The sequence below is a fragment of the Sinocyclocheilus rhinocerous genome, unplaced genomic scaffold, assembly GCF_001515625.1.
Source record: "Sinocyclocheilus rhinocerous isolate Xijiao unplaced genomic scaffold, SAMN03320098_v1.1 scaffold351, whole genome shotgun sequence".
In the NCBI taxonomy this organism is placed as follows: Eukaryota; Metazoa; Chordata; class Actinopteri; order Cypriniformes; family Cyprinidae; genus Sinocyclocheilus; species Sinocyclocheilus rhinocerous.
The window spans coordinates 321609-339893 of record NW_015639774.1 but is presented as its reverse complement, the minus strand read 5'-3'; the positions used below and the strand labels follow the sequence as shown (position 1 = coordinate 339893).

Below are 18285 nucleotides of genomic sequence, written 5' to 3'. Positions count from 1 at the left end.
AACTCTCTGCCTGTTCTGTTCCGGCCAAGGAGGCCGTCTGTGAACTCTCTGCCTGTCCTGTTCTGGCCAAGGAGGCCGCCTATGAACTCTCTTCCTGTCCTGTCGCGGCTACGGAGGCCGCTTATAAACTTTTTTCCTGCCCTGAACCAGCCGAGGAGGCTATCTCGGAACTCTCGACTTGTTCTAAACCCGTCATGAAGGCCAATTATAGACTTTTGTCCTGTTCCGATCCAGCCGAGAAGGCTGCCTATGAACTTTCAGCCCTGTCTGTCACAGCCAAGGACGCTATCTGTGAATTTCCTGACTGTTCTGTTGCCTGTTTCCTGTTTTTCAAGTTTACCCAGGTCCCAGTTCCTGCCTTGGGTTCCTGCTCCAGCCTGGTGGTCTTCTAACCCGCTCTGGTGGTCTTCTGTTCCACCTGCTCCGCCCTGGTGGGCTTCTGTCCCGTCCGCTCCGCCCGGGTGGGTTCCTGCTCCGTCTGCTTCGCCGTGGAGGTCTTCTGCTCCGCCCTGGTGGGATTCTGTCCCGTCTGCTCCGCCCTGCGTCACATATGTGTCTGCTCGGTAAAGGCTGGAATACACTACACAACTTTTAAAATCTGAACAGATTTTAAAATGCTAGACATCATACACTTACCGACTTTGTAAACAGTCAACAGTCGCAAAGGAAAAACTCGGCATCATACACTAAATGACTGAGGATCATACACTAGCAGACTTTAAAATCGTTCCAATCAGAATAAACACAAGCAGAAACGTGTGCCTTGTTGCTAGCAGACATGTGATAAATAAAAACCAGTGGTGTAATGTAACAAAGTAATAATACTTCGTTACAGTACTTAAGTATTTTTTGGGAGTATCTGTACTTTACTTGAGTTTTTATATTTCAGCCAACTTTTACTTTTACTCCACTACATTTCCTAATTAAAATGTATACTTTTACTCCGATACATTTCCCCGAAGCATATTCGTTACTTACTACAAAATAGTCAGAAGTCAGAAGAACACGGACTGCAGGAAAGCAGGTTTGACGAATCAGTGGTCTGGCATCTGCAAGTTAGACTCTTAAAAACACCTTTGCTAATTTGCAAACAAGTGCGCGCACAGCCGCGGATGACAGCATTCCACTCAAGTCGATTCTAAATTGTATACGGCAAAAATGCTTCTGTATGCTTTTTATATATTTATATAATTTAATATAGTTAACTTAATCTAACTCACACAAAGAGTACCGTTTTTCTGCAGATATCAGCATGAACACATTTAATGATCATTTTATACAAGTTCAGTAAAGCAATAAATGACTTACATTTTAGACATAATATTGCTTGTTTTTGCTCAATTTTGCTAACGAAAATACTTCCAAACAAAGATCACAGTACTGTTTTGCGTCTCTGAGCAATGGACGATGTTTACTTATTGAAGGAATCAGCTTTTTGAATGAATCGGTTGAATAAATGATTAAGTGATTCACTTATTAGCACAGTCAAATGCTTTGTTTCACAATTAATCAGTCGTTTGAATGAATCGGTTGAATCTCAATGACTCACTCATAAACAGTCACTTGCTGCCACCTACTGGCGGTTTTAATTTCACATTTCGACGAATTTTTTCACGTTTGAAATTATTTCAAATATCAGTATTAAACGTTTTATGTTAAAAACAAAACATTAGCATCTGTAACTGCAGTTTAAATGCATTTTATCCAAAAATACCAAATGGAAGAAAGAGTTAAAACTGAACAAAATATTGCTACTCAAGCGGTGTATGAACATTTTTTATATATTTGTTTGCTTCTTTTCCATTTTGCATTTACTTGTACTTTTACCTTCAATACTTTTAAGATTTAAAAAATACTTTTCGTACTTAAGTACAATAAATATCACATACTTTAAGACTTTTACTCAAGTAATATTCTAAACGGTGACTTCAACTTCTACCAAAGTCATATTGTGGTAAGATATCTGTACTTTTACTTGAGTATTGCTTTCAGGTACTTTGTACACCACTGATAAAAACTGTGTGTTCTAAAATCATCTGAAAATAACAAACATGTTTGATATTCTCCGACTGGATTAAATCATAGTTTGAAGCTAAAACATCTGAGTCTGTGGCCATCATAAACTACATGTTTTTGTATGAAATCCATCAGCTCAAATCTGCAGACTGGTTCTGACTTTCGGCAACTAGCGTCAACTTCTCCAGACAGTAAATCGGCGGAAATTCGGGGCAAAAGTCGTTTAGTGTATTCCAGCCTTAAGTAGAGATAAGCAGTGATGAGAAGTAACTGATTGCATGTTATTTAGATTACGTAATCAGATTCCAAATATTAAGTACTTGTAATTAGATTATATTAAATTTTTAAAATACACAAACTAAATTTGATCATTACCGCCATCTATTGTGATATCACGCATCGCGCGGCTTTACAGTCTGTCCACCGACAAGAGATCGTCTGATGATTTTGCAAAGGATGTACAGGAGTGGATATTTCACATGAATCAACTGTAATTTATGCAAAACAAAGATTAAAATGCGGTCTACGTCGAAGACTTAAAGGGGTCATATGATGCGATTTCAATTTTTCCTTTCTCTTTGGAGTGTTACAAGCTCTTGGTGCATAAAGATTGGGACACTTTTTGTCATTGAAATGGCTTGGAAATGTGTCCCAATCAACCTGAATTCATACTACTTGATGAAATCATGATTGCATTACAGTATGTTTTGAACCCCAAATATTTTACTTATAACTTTATTATATTTTACTTATAACTTTATATAATTCTTCATTGATAATTATTTAGTTATTTGTATTGTTAATTGTAAAAAAAAAATTAATAATAATGAAAAAAATTGAAAGTAGTTTCAATGTAGCTAGCTTCTTTTTGATAGTAACTTGTAGTGTAGCTAGCTTCTTTTTCAGAAGGGTAGCTTGAATGTAGCTTAACTACTTTAATTTACGAGTAGCTTGTAGCTGGTCAAGCTACAGTTTCAGAGTAGCTTCCCCAACACTGCTCGTAATCAGACTACAGTTACTTTTTTATTGATTACTTGATTACATATTCACACAATAGCAATAAATTATTCAGAATTTATTGATTCCCACTAATTCTTCTGTTTCATCTCAATAGCCTACCACTTATATACATACAGAAAGTCTTCCAGTTTTGTGGACATTCACACAAAGACCAGTCACTACTAGTCAGGTGGCTATAATTACATATAAAATTGAGCAATTGATCACTGGATTTACAAAAATCACTTCAATTTTAAGCAGTTTTTTCTCAACATTTCAATATTGCATCAACTACTTATGAACACATTAAGTTTATTTGAATTATCACTCAGTGGGTTATTTAACCATGTGTTACTATGTCTTTGGAAGGCTTTTGTCTTTTAAACATATTAAAATGCACAAATTCTTGTTATTTCTTAGGATGTATTCACACCTGTCTTGTTTGGTTCGTTTTCCCCTTTGGTGCGGATCTTTTGGGCAGGTGTAAATACAACAATCGCACTCTGGTGCGGACCAAACAACCGTACCGAGACCCAGCTGAAGAGGTGGTCTCGGTCCGCTTCCAAACGAACTCTGGTACGGTTGAATGAATGAACCAATGAATGGATGACCTTAAGCACACGTGTGGTTTTGTTTACAGTTTCTGGTTCACTTGCAAAAAGGTTAGGGTGAAAGTGAACCGCACCAAATGAAAAAAATCAACATTGTATTTGATTCGGACCAAAGCAAGTGAACAAGCGGACTTTCCTGGTGTGAATACACCCTTAGGGTGCATTCACACTTGTCATGTTTGGTTCGATTAAAACGAACCCTGGTGCTACTGCTCTGTTAGTGCGGTTCATTTGAGCATGTGTGAACGCTGCCATCCGAACCCTGGTGCGCACCAAACAAGCGGACCGAGACCGCTAAAAAGATGGGTCTCGGTCCGCTTCCAAACAAACTCTGGTGTGGTTCGAATGATATATGAACACAACACGGACCAAATACTCCCACCTTTTGTTTGGGGTGTTCGGTGAGTTCCGTCACGATATATACATCATTCAAGCCGAACAATCAGGTTGTGAACATATCACTATGCTTTTAGGTTCGCTGTCAAAAATGTCAATGTGAACGCTAAGCGGACCAGGACCAAATGTATAATTTTCCTTTTTGGTCCGGACCAAATGAACCAAACAAACCGAACTACAAGTGTGAACACACCCTTATTTACATGTAATGCAGGGATTCCCAAATTATTATTTTTTTGTCATCTTAACCTCTTTCACCTGTTATATTTACTTGAAGTACCCCTGAGATTTTAAGGTAATAAGTTCATAATTAAGTAACACACTTGCATGTTCACTGTTCTCTGGCATTGGTTAATGGTCACATGACATGCAGGTAAACAAATAAATAAATAAAAAATGATTTTTTTAGTAAGTGTTTTATTTTGATTTATGTTATTTTAAAATGATTTTCAAATGTTTTGAATTGTTTTGTCATGTAATTTGGAATCAGTAATGGACTAAAATGTATAAGTAATCTACCCAGCACTGGAGATAAGAGGGTGTTTTCAGTTCATTCTCTATTGGAGCTGAGTGGCAGTTCTCACACAGGGGATTGTGGGAATGGCAGTGAAGGAGAGTGGTGACAGTCAAAAATGTGAGAAATGTTCAACTTTATGCAAATGAGAGGCAAAAAACTGGTGGCAGCCAGTCAATACTGTGAAGGCAGTGAGGTTTCTCATAAGCATTTCACAGGTTTGTCATGAGCAATCACATAATTACATTGCATACTACTATATTCAATTCAGATCTCAAGTTTATGACTGTATGCTTTTTTTCCACATTAGAGGATCCACAAGGTAACAGTCTTGCTCTAGCAAGAACCACTAATAAAATGCACTCACCTGGTCCTCAAAAGAAAGCGCTTGTCCCACATCTCGAGGGAAGCCATCTATAACTATACCGCTGGCCTCTGGAATCTTCATGATCTTCTGCTTGATCTCAGTTATGGTTGTTTCCTAATGGGCATGAATAACATATACAGGTCAAAATATAAGATATATAACATAAGATGTAACATAACACCCAAATGTACATAATTAGTAAGAACAAACTAAGAAGAAACAGTTATTTCAATGAAAAAAACTATCAAAAGTGAGCTGTCACAGAAAATTCTGAGAATGTCAGTTTACTGTATGTTTTTTCACTGAAAAAAGACTTATTTTTTACTTCCAAAATCCATACATTTAACAGTATTTTACCATTCAATTACATGAAATGTCCCATTAGATCTATTACAGTTTTTTACAGTAGTAAATTAATTTAACCGTTAACCAGTTAATAGGTCTTTACCATAGCATTTTTACAGTTATTTGACGCTACAATTATGATCACAATTATGAAATCAGCACATACAAGTCATCCTCTAAATTGTTGTACTTCAATAGCAGTTGATTGGTTATTTCAATAGCAGACATGGTTGCTCTTTTAACAAGCAGCTTTCCAAATACAGGAAACTCATTTCTATAGCAGTTTGGTCCTCATAGATCAAGTACCTGCAGAGAAAATGTGCTTTGTAATTCTGAGCTATTTTAAACAGCATCCTGAATCAGTTCGGATGAAAGTCGGTAAAAATTATATCTCAGATGAGTTGGGCTTCAAGGGCAATCATTCCATAATTCACAAGAGTATTTTAGAACATTCCCTGAATTTCTTTAAAACCACTTAAACTGCAGACCCGGATACGGGTCCAAAATCACGTAAAAAAATTTTATGCTTCATTTGCAAAGCTTTCCTTATATGGTATCAGCCCATATATGGTATCATTTGAAAGATTAGAGTGTCTTCTTTACAAAGAATACCATTACTTTTGGTTTTATGATACATAAAGCAGTGAAATGAAGCTTAGAAATGTATTTGTCCCACACACGAATTTCCGCCTAATTATTGCGAATAATTTTTCCGAAGGATGTGTATTTTTTATATTTTTCACAAAACAGTCAAGTCATATATCACAAGAAAGCTCTTATTGTCAGGAATTTGACTATTTAGTTTATTTGATTGTGTGACAATCACAGATCGAATGACCTTAAATAGAATTGCGATGTGAAATTTGATACCTCTGAGGAAACATTCAGATGCGTCACATTCCTACTTGCACGATTGCTTCAGTCAGCCGCAAACAGCCAAAACTCTATATTATCTTTTAGATTAGGATCTCTTCTTTCAATCAAGACCATTTTCACGTTTCTGTGTGCTCGCATTGGTGAGAAATCCACTGTGTTGGCGCAGAAGCGCAACAGAAACGCACCAGAGAAAAAAAGACGCTCTTTTGGCAAACACGCGCTCTTCAAATCATAGCAGCTCCGGCCAGCGGCTCTTATGTTCTACAACTCTGGGCAACTCTGGGCTGCTCAGTGGTCGGCAATAGGTCAGATTACACGCCACTCAAGCGCGCCGGCCACTCAGAGCCGTGAAATTTGACACCTCTGGGTCAATAGACAGGAGGGAGAGAGAGAGGATCCGGGTCAGCACTGGAGCTGTTTTGAGCTTGGGTCTTGTAATTTTTTTGACTGTTTTGAAGGCGATAATGGCACGCTGGAAGGCAAATGCATTGGCGGCACAGATAAAACTTATATTTGACAGTAAACCAAAAACTAAAGATGATAAAGAACGTTCAGCGGCGCGGTGGAGAGGAAAGGACGCGTGTCTGGTGAGCGCATATGAGCGGTTTTGCTTCGTTTTTGATAGAATAATTATTTTGAAATGTAAAAGCACAGCTAACAATCTGATAAACTATGTATTTACAGTAAAGTACAGTACAGGATGCGTTTCAGTAAATATACATGGATATACAGCACGGATAAAACTTATATTTGACAGTAAACCAACAGCTATTTCTTTGTTTCACATTCTGAAGACCAGATAGCAGCCGTGAGCCCGTGGCAGAAGCAGTTAGCGCGGAGCTAGTGGCGCAGCTCGCGTCTGATCTTCAGGAGGCAGCTGATGCAGGCACTGGATGCTGAGGCAGGCAAAATGAAACATAATTCAGTAAATAATCAAGAAAAGTGCTATGGCACATAGTAAAATAGGATTCTGGGGGTAATATGCTTTATAAAACCTGTTTTAGACGCAAAAAAGGGACAATTTTACGCCCTTCGGTTATAATTCAATAACTCCTGTTTAGAAACTGTTATTTGAAATATTATTTCAAATCTTGGCACCTAGTGGAATCAAACAATATAAGTTACAGAGAGCTGGAGCAAATAGAACCTGAATAACAGACTTTCAAAAAACTATTTCTGAAAAAAAATCTAAAAGCGCCTATGCCTATGTTTATTGTCATATTTAAAACATATATAATGTTATTTATGAAGAATTACAACCATATTTTGTAGTTCAAAGGGTTTTCTATACAATGACACCATTTATTTTTAATTTCCTCCATTGTATGTGTGTAGGGTAAACATTTGAATTTGGGTATGTCAAATTTAGGCGAAAATACACAAAAACGCCCCAGAGCTTATTAAGCATCTGTCTGACAAAGATAAATTATTTTTATACATATATATTTTTCTAATGGAAGAGGTAATGAACTTTACAATTAAACTCTATAATTAAAAACCCACACTCATCAACTCAGTGACAGTCCATTCTAGGTGATTTCTGGTGTAATTGAGGAGTGCAGCAGCATTTTTGCAGTGGCAATGTTCCCAACCGCTGGAGGAAGAATATATATTCGAGCGTAGCAAATCTAATGATGTGGATGGCATCATTTACGAAGGAGATCTAGCGTCAGTACCAGATTGCTCTAAAAATAACTCTTACATTAGGCAAAATTTATTGCCCAGTATGTAATTTGTATGACCAAATGCTCTTTTACTGTTTTTACCACTATCTGAAGCGATCTAGATACGGTTCAAAGCAGAGGACGTTTTTAGAATGCAAAGAGAATGCCAACCACAAACCACATATCAATGTCCAAAACAGTGTCTTGCATCACATCCACATCCAACAGACAGTCTCCCTTATATGCAAAACTGTATGTGGTTTGATCAAGCTGATGATAAAATGAACGTGAGTTCAAAGAATAATGATCAAGAATTCATATGTTTTGAGGCAAATCAGTCCAGCAGCAATTGTGAATTAGTGCCACTGTTTTACTGTAAAGGCACATAGTTTGCCATGGAAATAAACACATCTAGTGAAATGCTTTAAAATAGTCATGTCATTCAATATTTTATTATTGAATTTTCGACCATGATCCACCTTTTCTGACATTTAGAATTAAAAATGAAACTTAAATGAAAAAATGAGGTATTTTGAAAAATGTCTTTGAGTTATTTGTTCATATAATGAAGGTCTGTGCTGTCCACTGCTATTTTGGACCGCACTGACTTTCAATGTATGGGCAAAAAGAGTAAAAGCTCCAAAAAGTTTCATTTATATCACAAGAAAGCAGTTGGACTGGCAAAGTCTTCTATTCGGCCTGTTGTGCACATGAATCAGCAATCGACATTCGAGTGCATGATGCGAGTCTGTGCGCCATCAAAGGTAAACACACAGTATATTTGCTGCTTTGATCCACCATGTACACAAATTGCTCTGAATGTTTAAATTAATCCATAACTGGTCTATAACACAATGATGGCATAGAGTTGGGGTTTCTACTCAAAAGATCAAGACAAATTTATTTCTTTAAAAGGTGAAACCTTTAAATGGATTATATTACACACTTTACACTTATAGTTTTAGTCAAGCGTGTTCCAAAACAATACAATTGTTTAGGATGACCAGTTTCCACCTTCAACTGAATTCAAATTAAACTAGGTGAAAATTAGATTTTTGTGTGACAAGCTAATAACATTTTCTAAAGATTATTTTAAAGTTTTATTTATATGACCTTAAATTAACCTTAACGTTAGGGAAACATTCTCCAAAGGGAACATTCTATTTACATAAAAAAGGTTGCTGGCTAACTGACAGAGAATGTTCATGTCACACTACAGTGTTGAATGCACACGCACAAAGATGAAGATGAAGGTTAACAGTCTTTAATAATCCACACACAGGCAAATTCCACACAAGGGAGGCTGGTATCACACGTATACACTGGCGTATAAGACCCGACAAACACTAACTGAACAGACAGGAACTTAAATACATAGGCAAATGAAGATAATTAACAAGACACACCTGAACATAATGACATAATCAGACATGAGGGAAAACTAGGTCAAGGAACACATGAGGGAAGAAAACAAACTAATAGTCCATGTGGTGTGACAGTTAGGATGTCTTTTCGGGGAACCAAACTTCAGCTAACTCAACTTTTTCACATAAGCTAACATTGCTGGGATAGTATCTGAAAAAGTTGAGTTAGCTGAAATTATGTCATTTTACAAAGGATAATTCAAAATATTTTCCATTATTTTGTCAGAAGATATAAAATATCTGATATATTGTGTTTCTCTGCTTTAGAAATATTCAGTAAGAGATGCTGGTAACACTTTTAAAATAAGGTTCCATTTATTAATATTAGGTAACTACATTAGTTACCATCAGTGTTGGGCAGTAACTAGTACTAGTAACTAGTTACAGTAATATTATTCCTTTTTGCAGTAATTAGTAGTGTAACAAATTACTATTAAGATTTCAGTAATAATATTACACTTACCATCCATAAAACAGCCTCAACCCCTACTGATTTGAAATCAAACAATCCAATAATTCCTAGATTTATTTTCATAATTTTCACGACTCACACAGGCACATGAAGTCACCAGTGCATCAGGAAAGCTTGGAATATGGAAAAGCTTACATTCAGGGGATGGAAACACTGCACTGATTACACTGATTTTGTCAGGAGAAAAGACGATCTGAACACAGATGTGTAAGTTGTGGCATTACTTTTCTCTGGTATTACATGGCTTGCCCACCCACATCTGTCCTCCCAGAACACAGTCATCTGGTGGCCCTCCTGGGCACACCCGCTGCAGACTGCGACACACATCCCTCTGATCCTGATATGAATTATATTACTATAATTAAAAATGTTATGAACTTATGTGTTTCTTTTGATAAAATACTTAATGAAATATAATCATATATGGGTAACATAGTGTAACTAATTATTACTGTTGCCAGATAGTAACAGGTAAAGTAATAATATTACTTTTGAAAGGAGTAACTAGTAACGAGTAATAAATTAAATTTTTTGAGTAACGAGCCCAACACTGGTTACATTAACTTGCCATTAACTACATTAGTTACCATCACGCATAACCATTAACATTAACAATTAAAAATACTTCTAAATATTTTATTTATCATAGTTAATGTTAATTTCATTGTTTAAAAATGGACCTGAGCTAACACAAACTAACAATGAATAATTTTATTAAAGGAGACATATTATGCCCCTTTTTACAATATTTAATATAAGTCTCTGGTGTCCCCAGAATGTGTGTGTGAAGTTTCAGCTCAAAATACTCCACAGATCATTTATTATATCATTTTGAAAATGCCTATTTTGAGTGGAAGCAGAAACACGCTGTTTTTCGGGCCTGTCTCTTTAAATGCAAATGAGCTGCTGCTCCCCGCCTCCTTTTCCAGAATAAAGCTGCGCCATTACAGTTTGGACCTGCTAAAAAACATCTGCTTTGGTTCTGATTATCATGTTTATCGCGCTGAAATAATGTGTTTTAAACCATATGAGTTGAAACTTCTGATATACGGTTTTCTGAGAGCACACATCCGAAGCACACGGACAGAAAGCGGCTGTCACAGCATGTGAGTACTAAACTAAGTTCTCATTCACACACAAGTTTACGTTAAAAAACACACATGAGTTACAAAAACAGTGAGTCGTTATGTCTGTGAAGGTAAACTGCTGGGAAATAAATCGCATGTTTATTTTAGATCTGTGTATTTAAGACGTTACTGTTGTGATTAGTAATTAATTGGTTATTCTTTATTAACTGGTCATAGTTCACAAGTAGTTCTCAATGAGGATATTTTTATTTAATAATTATCAAATATCTAATAAGGAACTACCTTTGTCCTAAATTTGCTACTACTTACTGCTTAGTTAATCTCGCTTCTCTATTAGTTAATAGTATTAAGTTAAGTGTTAATGTAGTACTACCTATTACTTCCTGCATAGTTACTTGTTAACAACGGACCATTATTCTAAAGTGTTACACAGAACAGTTAGCATGTTTTGCTCAAACTTTCGCCATGGCATTAGAACTAGTACACCATTGTCGCTTGCGAAAACATAATAACGGCGCCATGGGTGTAAACTTACAGATTAAGGGACGGTAATATTATAATGAGATCCTTTTGCCACATCACCAAGGGAGCAAAATCAGATGCGCTCGTTTTCTCAGACGCTTGAAGAAAAAGGCTTGGGTTGATCTTTTTCACGTTTCCTTGGTTGGTAGATGCACTGGGAACCTGATTATAGCACTTAAAACCTGGAAAAGTCAGATTTTCATGATATGTCACCTTTAACTAACATTAAGGAAGACTAATAAATACTGTAATAAATGTATTGCACATCGTTAATGTTAGTTAATGCACTAACTAATGCATCAACTAATGCAATCTTACTGTAAAATGTTACTGAGCTGTGTATAGAAATGAATAAAAGGGTGGAAAATAAATGCCCCAGAGAGACATGTCATTGTTGTCTTTTTCACACTGTGAGAGCAGAATAAAAAGAAAAATTCAAGAACCAGCGACACTGACTGGAAGTCTGATATTAATACCACATGCGATATTATATTTCACTGACGATTAAAAATACAACATCACAGAAAATGTACAACCCAGTCCATCAAAATGATGGACGATAATTATTTGTAGTGCAACGTCTGATAGCATCTATCATTGCTTCCTGCTTATTACTTTACTGAGAGTAGATGGGCAAAGTTGCTGAACACCGAATAGGCATTGTGTAAATGTGCTTGGTCAGATGATTCGGTAGCTTACTTTCAACAAAGTTTTGCACTAGTGAGGACATTTTGAGTTTTGAAATAAAGCTTTCTCATGATACAATCCATATGTCTGATTTGTACAGGTGTATCTTATGACACTCCCTTTTACAGTCTGGGAAAATTCTCTAATCCAGGAAGTCATTAGTGGAAGGTGGCTTTATTTCCCTGACAGAGGCTCAACTCGACCTGTGTCTCAGTACAATGCTGCATTTAATGCAGCTAAGGATTAAATGACGAGGGTTGGCCATTTCATCCTCAATAATCTTTGAAGATACACTGCCTCTTCTAAAAATGTACAAAGCATTTCTGGAGTTCTTCTGGGAATCAACACCCAGTAGGAGCTCTTATCTTCTGTTTCTCTTTCAAAAACCTCCTCGCTAAAATGTGGTGCCCTCATTTCCAGCGCCACACTTCTGTGCTCAGTTCTCACATGGAAAGTTAATACGCAGGAAAGGGAGTGTGGGTATGTTGTTATAGGGACGGAAGTTAGGAAGTGGTCTTATTGTTAGGTCTGGTAATATATACAGACTGAAGAAATGCAGCAAGTCCTTGAGTTACTTTCACCAAACAGAGATTGTCACTTCAATAACAGACACTTCAGTCGTAAAAAGTAAGAAATTAACTCAGTAAATAGCTAGTTTGGAGCCATGTTAAAAGATCTACAAGCCATTTCAACTCTTCAGGAAGTCACGTTACATCCAAACCCACATGAGTGATAACCTTTAACCCTTACTTTGGATTCAAAATGTATTTAACAGTCCTCTTGAAATGTGTTTTATCTTTGATAAATTCAGCATTATTATACGTAAGTATACATATTTGTTGTAGTTTCATTTCCATACAATACCTGACAATACATCAGTCCACTGTAGTGGACACCAACTATTAATGCTGGGTTGTTGACATGAATTCAAGCAGTTTCAGCAGCGTCCTGTGGTGTGACATTAATTTGTCTAAAACTATTTTCAACAACATTTTCCCAATTTGTCTATAATTATTCTACATGCAACTTTTAGGATCTCAGATTAATTTAAAGGCTACACTGAATATTTGTACTTTGTAAATTTATTTGCAACACCACAGGAACATTTATTATGAATTAGTGAAGGCAAAAAAAAAGTGATTAAAATGGTGAAAAACAGGATCTACTATATACACTTTGCCTTATGCAGATATTTTAACCAAAAATTTTGATTTAAAAAAAATCATGAATCATAGACATGTTCATGTCAGCTACTTATTTGTTAATTTTTCATTTCAGTGGAAATTTCCAATCAGCACTACTTATGAGTATTTCTAAGACTATTTAAAATAAAATAATGATGCAACTTTATATTTGACAATATTGTGCACTGTATATGGCTATAAGAATGTTGCCTAAGTACATACTGTACAGCAATGCATCAAATACCACATATACTGGTAGAATCTGTGCAATTCACACAGACCCCAATCTGTATTATTTACAATCAGGAAGAGATCCTAATTTATTATAATAATTTTTGTAGGTAAATGGTTTAAAAAGGACATATTATTTGGTTACTTACAAAATTGCCATTATCATACATTACATTACATAACAAGCCTTAAATGTATGACGTCTGCTACAGTAAAAAGATTTGCAACTCTCTTAAATCACATCATCTAATATGTTAATAATTATATTTGTATATATGTGTTGAATGTTAAAGTAAAAATAAATGTTATGTGCATTTGATCACTGTTTTCACATAAACTTGCATTTGTGATTCTGAAAATGGGTCAGTCTTTGATGTGTTAAGGATAAATAGTAAGACTTCAAAAATAAGAATCAAACAAACTCAGTTATAAATATAACATTCTAGTTTTGATAGTTCAACATTTTCTATTTTGACCGTTGTTTGTGTGATGATTTCTAGTAAAACAAATTCTAGGTGTGTGTGTGTGTGTGTGTGTGTGTGTGTGTGTGTGTGTTAAAGTCCTGCTATGTCCTATTTATTGACATATTTCATTACTGGCATGTGTTTTTGATCTTTATATTCTCTGACATTCTGACTTCATGAACATACCTGTGGTGCCAGTTCTCCATTGGTGATGATCCTAGCAATCAGACTCCATTTCCTGTTGCTGGTGGCATTATGGATCATCTTCTTCCTGAGCAGCTCACCCACTGAGACATATTCAAAGCCGTAACGCTCAGCAATCTTCAGACACTGTGTACCTTTACCGCTGCCCGGGCCACCTGTTTGGGAAGATAGTGGGGAGACTTATGAACCCATACTGACTCACTCGCAGACACCCACATATATGCAGACACTCCAGAAAAGCATATTTTGAGAGTGCCATATGCAAGATGCTGTGTTATTCAGACAAATAACACAATTGTATATTGCTTTTATATAACATTTCAGTAAAGAAGTTAACGTTGAGTAATTTTAGACAGCTCATCTATTTTTGCTCTGTCAGAGAAAACCGTTTCCACATGTTATGCTCCAGAACGAATCAGTGGTTTGAACAAATTGGTTGAGTGAATAATTCAATGACTCACTCATACAGACAGTCAATTGTTTTGCTCCTGAACAAAGTTTTAATGAATCTGTTGAATGAATAATTCAATGACTCACTCATACATTCAGTCAGTTTTGTTCCTGAATGAAGTTTTAACGAATCTATTGAATGAATAATTCAATGACTCATAGACAGTTACTTATCGACCTATAGGCGAAACAATGTACGCTGCAGAAAGAGTCACTGAAAAATCCACACCACTAATATACAGACTGATGGTCTGTCTGTTCCAACACAAGACAATTGGAGTGAACAAAACAATAAGCAGCCTGAGTGCTGTTGGACTAAACATCAAGAAATTCTAGGACTAGAAATAATTGCTGTACAACAATAAATATTAATAAACATCACATACTAAAATATTCTAACTACCAATGCATATTATGGACTGAATGCCCAACAAACTACAGGCTATCAGTTTCAGCCACTGAAATACATATTAGTTGACCACTATAAGAAACAGTACTAAAACACTGAACATTTTCATAAACAAAATAGAAAGCCGTGCAGTTTTGGGAAACATTTACTGAGCTACAGCTAATATCTCAATAAGATAATACTGCAAGTGGGTGGTCACTTGACTGATGGGATATGCACATTATTTGCTTGTTGGTTACATTCAGCACAGATTTTCCCCCGCAAATTACATCAGTCAACTTAAAGAGACATGCATGCTGTTCAGGGAAGTCTGATAAGGCAGGAGGGAAATGTACAACTATTAGATAGCTCTGTCTGAACTATAGCATCCCTAGAACTCAGCAGTCCTGTTTACAGCAGGTATCCATCTCAAATGCATCCCCAGTGAACGCCCCAGTGGTCTCTGATTTCGTGATAACATCATTTATTACATCAGTGTGTTACTGCATACAGAACAGGAAAGTCAATAGTGTTGCTCTTAAATATACCTTACTTGAATTTTAATTTAACCACAAACACAACCATTTGAAACGAATGCTCAGTTATTTTAGTCCAATACTGTACCTGTGGAATATTAGTTTACTAATATTAAAATTCTAATTTCATGTTATGGCCAATATTACAATTTTATATTATTTTGTTAAAATTAATAAATGAAAAAAAAAAATAACGTAACCTTTACAAGAGAATTTAAGCATAACAACATTTAAATAAAGTTGGATTTTCATTTTGAATTTTCAAAACTTTATTGTCTTTATCTTACTTTATTAACTGTAACTATAAGCGAGTGTTAAATAATTACCATGGCAATCTAAATGCAAAAATGTGATAAGTAAGCATGCATAATTAAATATTCTTAGCCAATATTGGAAATTTAATAAACAATTAAGTTTTACATTTTTCTATCACTTTATTCATGATCACTGCACAAGGCATAACTGAACCACATTTGTCTGATCAGATGGTCATCTTCTTTTAAAGTCACACATAATTAGTTTAAAATTTTTGTTTTGAATAATAATAATAATAAACAAGTGAGTGGGAGTTACTTATGTTATTCTGTCATCGATTATTTTATCACACACTATAGAATCAAAAGTTTGGAATGTTTTTTAGTCTCTTATGCTCACGAAGGCTGCATTTATTTGATCAAAGATACAGTAAAAACAGTAATATTGTAAAATATTATTATATTATTACAATTTAAAGTAACAGAAATCATCTGCCTATTTGGTGTTTCTTATTATTAGCATTATCAAAATTATCAATTTTGCAGGATTCTTTGACAAATAGAAAGTTCAAAAGCATTCATTCAAAAGCATTTATTTCAAATTAAATTAATTTTGTAAGATTACAATTTTCTATGACTTTTGATCAATTTAACGCATTCTTACTGAATGAAAGTATTGATTTTCATACAAATTCCAACATAAAACGGCTTCAGGTGCATGTACACAAACACCAGCCTGTTTCTCTCCATTAGCCTGGTATCTGTGATGAAGTACCCAGTCTTTGGGCTTACCTATAATGAGGATGACTTTGGGTCTGGGATTAGATGGGTCAAACACTTCATATTCCTCTATGAGCTCAGCTGTCTCAGACAAGTCTGAGTCACTCTCTATGGAAAACTGGTTGATGGGTGGGAGGCGCTCATATCTCCGATAGGGGAAATTGGGACTGTCCGGGAGAACTGTATGGAAGAATGCAAATAGTTAGTCATAAGAGCTTCTGATATCCTCAACAATATATTGCAAAAGGTTCACAGGAAATCCCATGATAGTATATCATTGGAAAAACAGGTTTTGATTAGATGACAAACTCACTATGTTTTACTGTAAAGGTACTTTGCATTCATTTGCCTTTTTGTATTGCCTCGAGAGGTGGGTAGAACAATGTTGCCCAGCACAAAGAAAGGAAAACCCCTACCGATGGTTGCCATGTTCTAACAACACCCAAATAATGAATAATGAGCCTGCTGTGCAATACACAAAACACAGCAGTGGCCAGTTCTAGTTTGTTTGCATGAATTTCAGCATCACCTACAATTTGGAGTTGCGTTGGCTGATGACAACACCTCCTACTCACCATTGCGGAAAAAAGATCGACGTGACTGCCCACCATTGAGAGGCGGTAACGACTTCTTCTCCTGTCCAACGAATGTGTCCCACCGAACTTTGTCAGTCCCGCCGAGCTCCCTCACCTTCTTAAGGCAGGTCTCTAGGTAGTCTATGGGGTCATCCGGTCGGTAGTACATCAGACCAGTCAGCAGACTCTGAGAAACCAGTGACAAATCAGAGAGGTGTACTGTGTTTATCTGTTCACTGTAAGAATAGGGTAACATGCATTGTAAGTAGGCCTGTCGCAATAATTAATATATCGACTTATCGCGCAAAATATGTCCATGACCTCAATAATTTTTGGTGACGCAATATATCGCACATTAATGTCACCATGTTTTGTACATTCCACTTGCGCCTGTGTCTTTTGCAACTTCTCGTACATAACGTGATGTAGTCACGAGGTGCTAGTTCAAATTTAAAAAATGCTTCTACAAACAAAGTTTCATCTGCAGATATGGTCTTGTTTAGGGATCTGTGCCTTTGTGCATACGGACATCTGACTGCTAAGTAGTGATTGTGTTTTTCAGCAATAGTGTGCACCCTTAATTTACAGAGAAAAGAAGGTCAGGAAAAAATCTGTAGATGGAAAAATCTCCATACAAGTTACTTGTGCATTTTTCTTTTTTTCTGCTTGCTACTTTGCACTTTTTGTTAAAAAATGTTTATTTAGTATTTATTCAGGTTTTTTAAGGTATCTAGTATTTTGATACCTGGGTTTTTGATCTGTGCCTGTTTTTCCTGGATTTATCCCTTTAGTCTCGCCCTTGTGATCCTGTTCGCCAATCGTTGACCTATGCTAGCCCTAGGACTATTCTTGTGTCTTGCCCGCCATATACCTGTTTGCCACCGTTCGACCCTGCCTGTGTTTCTGACCTCCTCTCATGTTAATAAAGCTTGCATATGGATCCGCACGTCTCACGTCTTGTCAGCCCCGTTACATTATCGTGACAGGCCTAATTGTAAGGAATGTTTATTTTTTGTAAATGTTATTATTTATACAATTTTATACACATAAAGATACAAAATATATCTTATAAACGAAACTAATATTAAAAATGATAGCCTATTATTTTATATTGAAATTATTCTAAAAATTTAGCTTCCTAGCCTAGCCTAGCCCAGCCCAGCCCAGCCCAGCCCAGCCCAGCCCAGCCTAGTCTGTTTTCTCGGTTTTTGATCTGTGCTTGTTTTTCTGGATTTATC

The 18285-nt window shown here is 36.1% G+C and overlaps 1 protein-coding gene across 1 annotated transcript in view; it reads right to left on the bottom strand.

Moving 5' to 3' along the window:
- Positions 1 to 2408: 2408 nt before the first annotated feature.
- Positions 2409 to 18285, bottom strand: part of LOC107751871 (adenylate kinase isoenzyme 5-like) — a 17425-nt gene continuing 1548 nt past the window's right edge. Inside the window, exons 2-6 of the mRNA XM_016567639.1 lie at positions 17048 to 17234; positions 16485 to 16652; positions 14047 to 14219; positions 4904 to 5017; positions 2409 to 2504 (exon numbers count right to left, since the gene is read on the bottom strand). Of these exons, the coding sequence (XP_016423125.1) occupies positions 2409 to 2504; positions 4904 to 5017; positions 14047 to 14219; positions 16485 to 16652; positions 17048 to 17234 (738 nt within the window). The remainder of the gene's footprint in view (positions 2505 to 4903; positions 5018 to 14046; positions 14220 to 16484; positions 16653 to 17047; positions 17235 to 18285) is intronic.